The sequence below is a fragment of the Sphaeroforma arctica genome (genome assembly GCF_001186125.1).
Source record: "Sphaeroforma arctica JP610 unplaced genomic scaffold supercont1.281, whole genome shotgun sequence".
In the NCBI taxonomy this organism is placed as follows: domain Eukaryota; class Ichthyosporea; order Ichthyophonida; genus Sphaeroforma; species Sphaeroforma arctica.
Genome location: NW_014040277.1, coordinates 44,064 through 50,637, shown reverse-complemented (window position 1 = coordinate 50,637; position 6,574 = coordinate 44,064). Strand labels below are relative to the sequence as shown.

Below are 6,574 nucleotides of genomic sequence, written 5' to 3'. Positions count from 1 at the left end.
ACACATACACACATACACACATACACATATACATACATACATACATACATACATACATACATACATACATACATTCATATATATATATATATGTATAAAAGTATATATGTATATATGTATATATGTATATATATATATATATGCATATATGTATATATATATATGCATGCATGTATGCATGTATGCATGTATGCATATATGCACGTATGCATGTATGCATGTATGCATGTATGCATGTATGCATGTATGCATATATGCATGTATGCATGTCCAAGACTGGCAAGCACTATCGCTTTGAGTTGTGAACGCAATTGATCGGACACGATCTATATCTAAGATACAGGGCTTCGCATGCAGGATAGTATACATTACTGGTGAATATGAATATAAGATTTTGACTAAATTACATCAAATATGTAATTGAATAAAATATGGGTTTCTAACAACCGCAAGCAAACAGAGATGTAAGTTGTACAGCGCCAGACACAAAATTCTTCACCACCCACTTGAAACAGATTATATTTGAACTTGAACACGCCAACCAGCTCGGTAGACTTGCCAGCTCGGTAGACTTGAAATATCGTAGCGCCTTATATTTCATAATCCGCCTTGTAATCATAAAATTAATGTTTTGACCCAGAAGCAAATATTCAGACAATGGTATACAGGCGGCCCACTTCTGATAAAAAGCTTCCACAAAGTGCATCACACATAAGCAGAAGATGTCATACTGATCTTGCTTTAGGATTGACGGAATAGTTTAATCAGGCGGTATTCGGGAAGGGTGATCACGATGCAACCTATGTATTTGATAGATGGTATACCAACTGAAGCCACCTGGAATGGTATTCATGATGTGATCATCTATCACATCTACTTAAAACTGTCGCCGCATATTAATACAATGATAGTCTCTAGTAGTCATAAACTAAAAATGCGTCCGACTATTTGCTCGCCTGGTGACAGGGAATACAATCAAATGTATTATCACTTAATCATGACTTTTGATCTCCCGTTCAGTCGGTCGCATTTCCCAGATGTATGAACCGGGCCATATATTAGACACACTGAAGCGCCCCAGAAAGTTTTGCCATTCCGCATTCGTGAGGTTGTGCACTACCGATTCATAGACATATCCATACAATTCAGAAATCAAACAACGCCGGTGTAAAAAAGAGCTCATAGTTTTCGTTATGGTCAAAATCGGGCATGTTTATTCATGTGGGGAAAAAATGAACCGGACGGACTGAACGAGGAATGTGAGCATGCCCCGGGTGTATGAGGCTGCTCCATTGTAAATATTATATTCTCCTTTTTATACCCCGATCAAGCTTATTCACTAACAGCTGGAGATCACTGAAAGCTATCTGCTATTACCTAAGTAGAACCACGGAGGTTGGACACAGGAACAAGGTTTATATATGTAATCTATCGTACTGTGTGACACAGTCTAGATACACGCAGCACGTAGGGCACAGGCGCCGCACCTACCACACAAACTTCCTTATAATCAAAAGGTGTACAACTGATGCCGATGACTCAGATATTTGGGTCGTACGCATTCTGGCTACTGTGGTAGTTAAAAATTATCTTTTAATCACGCTTCATAATCAGGGTTTTTCTTCAGAATTACAAATCCTTCTATAGTGGGCGTCAGGGATATATCTGTGGGTGCAACAGAAAGAGAAAGAAATAGACGATCAGCACGGGATGTATTTCAGCCTAATCTTCAAGCATCGAGGTCCAAGTGCACAATACCAAGCCTAACAGATTGCAACATGACAGAAAATGAATTCCAATTAAACTAAGATTAAAATGAAACAGGCCGACCAAAGAAAATGGATTCCAACGGAACTAAGATTTAAATGAAACAGGCTGACCAACAGAACTAGCGATTGAAATGAACCAGGCTGAGCCGTAGGCTGACTCTTACATTCTTCAGTTCCCAGTTCTGCTCGCTCGTTGCTGCCCAGCAAAACGGGGGTTGTGTGTGTTTGTACGCCGGTGATGGTTTTCGGTTTTCCTGCCTGTCCCACTGTGTCGACAGCCTGCATCAGGGACGAGTGAATAAACAGAAGATCAAAGAAAAATCTCACACGACACAAATAACGATGAGGTTCAAGTATATACGACACAAATAACGATGAGGTTCAAGTATACACGACACAAATAACGATGAGGTTCAAGTATATACGACACAAACAATGATAAGGTTCAAGTATATACGACACAAATAACGATGAGGTTCAAGTATATATAAATAACGATGAGATTCGACTACGACACGACACGACGAATAGGCTTATACACTTGGGAGACAGCTTTCAGTTCAGCATTGTGCTCAGTGGCATCGGCATGTTTGGTTGGTTGCCCGCGCATAAGTTATTCTCACACACCAACCGGCATAAGGATAACCTGGAAATAAAGATTGAAGATCAAGCACGACACAGCCATCTATTTGTGTCGTGCAGGTACACATACACCGCTGTCATGGTCCTACCAATGTAACACGTCACTTCACTATTATGTCGGAGATGAATACACTAACCTGTCCTACACGCACACTGACGGGCAAAGGATTTAAGTCTTCATCGAACGTCGCCAACATCCGCGGGAACATGGCTGGCGTGAGCAAATATAGAATGTAATGGTTCTTGGCCAGAATAGCTGTGACGGTAAAAAAAAAATTGAAAAAAAATAGAGGCCCAGAGTTAGCGTTATATTTCATCCGCAGACGCGACAAACAGGTCGGTCTTGAACACGAAAGTGCCGGCGTGGCTTACTAGTGAGAAGAAACGAGATACGCGATACGCGATATGAGAACCAACACAATCAACCCAGGCGATCGCACCCACACTTTGAGTTACTTTGCTCCACTTGTAACAACAAATACACATTCCCAACAATCGAGAGAAGCAATGGCTTACTCTTCTTGACGTCCAGCAGAGACATGAGCACGGCCAATAGAGATGAGGTAGACACCAGCGACATGATGGAGTGATCGGAATGGTACGGTGAGATGGTCATGGTACCCTTGCCCATGTGCAACAAGCCCTGGGCCAAGCGTGTCATGAACAGGTTGTTGGGGTCCTTGTGGTAGTACACCGCCAACTGCCGCAGCATGGCCGCTATACGTGCGTTGTTGGTACCACAGCCTACCATACCCATGGCGAAGATGGCGTTGTGAGCCACCTCGGCGTCCTGGTCGTGCGAGAGTTTGCTGAGCGTGTCAAGCACGTTAAGCTTTGGGTTAGACGCGCACAGAAGCGCTAGGGCCAACGGCACGGCTCTGCGGATAACCTCTTCACCATACTGTAGCAGGTGGCTGCATGATCGGATAGCCATATCTGTGCCAATCTCCTCACCCATCGCCACAAGCGCCAGTCCAATGACTGCAATGCCTTGGTATCGGTTGTCCTGAGCCTTTTCGTCCTCATTGGCATCGCCTTCCTTCGTTTTTGTGCCGGCAGCTGTGAGCGTATGTGGAAAAGCGAGAAATCCCGGGTGAAAAAAATGCAAGCAACGTGTTCAAAGAGAACAAATACAAGAGTATACATGTGCGTATATATATATATATATCTTTCTCTCACAAATATACACCCCACGACAACGATGCGTATCCACGGAAAACAAAAAAACAACACACACACACACACCTGTCCCAGCAGCATCCGGTGTACCCTCACCACTAGCACCGGCGGCAGGCTCGGGCTCGGTAGTGTCCTCCTCGTCGTCTGTCTTGATGTGCTCGCTGCACATGTGTAACAGCTTCTGCACCTTCAGCACATTGCCAGACCCCGCGTATGCACACACGTCCAGCAACACACTCGCAAACTGTGCAATGGAGCCCGGCAGCGTCTTGAGCGCCTCCATGGTACCCTCGACAGCCTCCTCGCGCCTCAGATAACACAGCGCCAATCCCAAGGCGATGAAGAGCACGTACGTGTCGCTCTGGTTGGAGGTGACCTTCTCACTCATCAGACACGTGAGGATCGCCTCGACCACCTCGGCGTTGGCCGTGCCCACACAGGTCATACCCAGCGCAATGGAGGCCATGCCCAGGGTCTCCATATTGGACTTGTCATCGCTCAGCACTGGAATAAGCAGATCCGTCACCTCCTCCCGCGACGAACCGGCGTACGCGATGCCCAGACCCATAATAGACCCCACGCGCATGATGTTGCTGGAGTGCAGAACATAATCAGACAGCAGCGCTAGTGCAGGGTCGCACTCGTTCCTGACCCCAGCCGTGACCACCCCACACGCCAGCAAGGCCCCCGCCTTGACATAGTCGTCGTTGGAGTACAGGAACTTGTCGATCTGCGTGAGCCCTCCATCGACGTCCCACAGTAGCACCATGCCCAGCGACGCGGAGGCACTCATCATACCGTGCTCTTTGTTCTTGTACAGCCACGTGTTGCCCTCGACGGTCATGAGTTTGTCCTGGCCAAAGCCAGCGTTCACAAAGGCGTTGACGAAGGTGGACGCCAGGTTCTGTCGCGCAGAGTCCACGGACGAGCCGAATGTCGAACGGCTGGGCTCGAGATGGCTCTTGTATATGTCCTCGGGCACCTGCGTGTGTAGGTAAATGTAGGTAAATGTAGGTGAGAGCATTTCGATAATTAACATGCACGCCGAAAGATTGTGCGCTGTGAAGTCTTTGGACAGAAGACGCTGGACTGCACTCGGTCTGACTCACAATGGCGCCCTGTATACAGTGGCTGAGCTTAGTTGGGCAGTGAGATATCACAGTCAATTGATTGAACGCGCGAGCAACATGCCACTGTCTTCGGGTGTAATTCACCGAAAAACGGGTTCATAGAGGTACTCACTAGCCTCTATCCTCACCCTTCAGAAACGGAAGGATGTAATAGCTGCAAACAAAGGACCTTCAGGTTCCACATATGCGCGTACACTACACATGGCGTACTCGCAAGCGCGCATTACATGTGCCTTTGTGACGTGGTGTGGTGTATAAAGCACAACATACGAAATGAGTAGCCTCACTAAGAGAATATGTGAGCACGTGTACGGAAGGTAGGCGAGGCCCGTGCGTACTCCTGGCATGCCGTGTCTGTACCAGATCATATTTTCACACAACACATATTAGAACCCTAAAAATACACACCGGCGAAAGGGCCAGCACATACAATACATACCTACACGCGATCACATATACGTCCATGTATCACATACACCCTCGACACAATAAAACCATAGCAAGTCAAAGTTTCCCGTACCTTGGCCTCCATGACGTCCAAATCGCGACCGAGAGCGAGGAAGTTCTGGTTGAGATGCGCATTGGCAAGAATCTCTAGCAACTCCTCGCTCGTCTCGTCGTCGTACTGTGCCGGCAGCATCTGGCGCGCGAGTATGTATGAGGCCTGCTTCTTCACCACAGGATCCTCAATCTTCTCGAACACTATTCCAGGACCCAATCAAGCATGTGATTGAGTATATACTAGTAGTCACATTGATAATGATTACAGATGATACAGGTGATGTTCTAACCGACTTCAGCCTCCAGTGAGTTGCGCCGCAGCACATCAATATAACCACGCTGGCACAACTCAGACAATTCGTGAGGCATACATATACTGACGAGCATTTATATAAACAAGCACACATGAGGACGAGAAGAAACTATGGAGCTCCGTAAGCATACCAGATTTGATCACTTCAGGCTTATTGAGTCGAATAGCCAGCTGAAGTGCGTGCACTTGTTTGCCGTGGGCCATGTACAGATCCAAAGCTGCCTGCAGGAGTATGGCACTCTCTTCCACCGGGGTGTACGGGACACATGACACGATGTAATTGCACACACGCTGATAAGTATCCTTGTCTACGTGTTCTATTAATAAGTCTAGACACTCAATCTCCATCACTAAGTCACAGGCTTCAGCTTCGGCATTGTGTTTTAGACAGTATGGGACGATTTCCTTGGTCATGATCAAGATTTTGTCTTTCTCGACCTGTTAGCAAGAACAGAGTGAGAGATGGTTCATGTCAGTGACACACGAAGCCATACGTCAAATGAAACAAAGAAGATAAATCAAGATCAACAAACCACAATCCGACAAATTGAGGACTGTCCCCGGGTCTCGCGCACACAAATTTTACAAAACGAATTCAGAATACGAGTCTGCATGTAAGAATTTGCCTGCATGTGCCACACAAACACGTGTATATATCAGATATATTATACATAATACAGATACGTTAACGCCAAAGTACAAAAACACATTCCAATGATGACAATTAAGTACATCCTCCTGGAATGTATTTATCTACACTGTGCGGTGGTATTTGCATAAACTTCTACACTCGGATACCAATAGAACTATACGTGTTCTCTAATCACGAGATGAACGAATAAAAACACATGCATCCATACATGCATAAAAAGAATATATATATATATATATATATATAATATAATATATATATATATATAGTATAAATAATAAACATATATGCATGTATATAATAAATAAAAAATACCACATACATATACATATCTATTATTTGTATATTCATATCTATATATATATAACTAAACAATATACATATAATA

General features: G+C 45.0%; 1 protein-coding gene across 1 annotated transcript in view; it reads right to left on the bottom strand.

The window, feature by feature from the left end:
• Window positions 1-1,572: 1,572 nt before the first annotated feature.
• Window positions 1,573-6,574, bottom strand: part of SARC_04774 (26S proteasome non-ATPase regulatory subunit 2) — a 6,914-nt gene continuing 1,912 nt past the window's right edge. The window contains exons 2-8 of the mRNA XM_014301379.1: window positions 5,666-5,972; window positions 5,241-5,422; window positions 3,657-4,572; window positions 2,928-3,470; window positions 2,549-2,667; window positions 1,934-2,048; window positions 1,573-1,665 (exon numbers count right to left, since the gene is read on the bottom strand). Of these exons, the coding sequence (XP_014156854.1) occupies window positions 1,598-1,665; window positions 1,934-2,048; window positions 2,549-2,667; window positions 2,928-3,470; window positions 3,657-4,572; window positions 5,241-5,422; window positions 5,666-5,972 (2,250 nt within the window). The 3' untranslated portion in view covers window positions 1,573-1,597. The remainder of the gene's footprint in view (window positions 1,666-1,933; window positions 2,049-2,548; window positions 2,668-2,927; window positions 3,471-3,656; window positions 4,573-5,240; window positions 5,423-5,665; window positions 5,973-6,574) is intronic.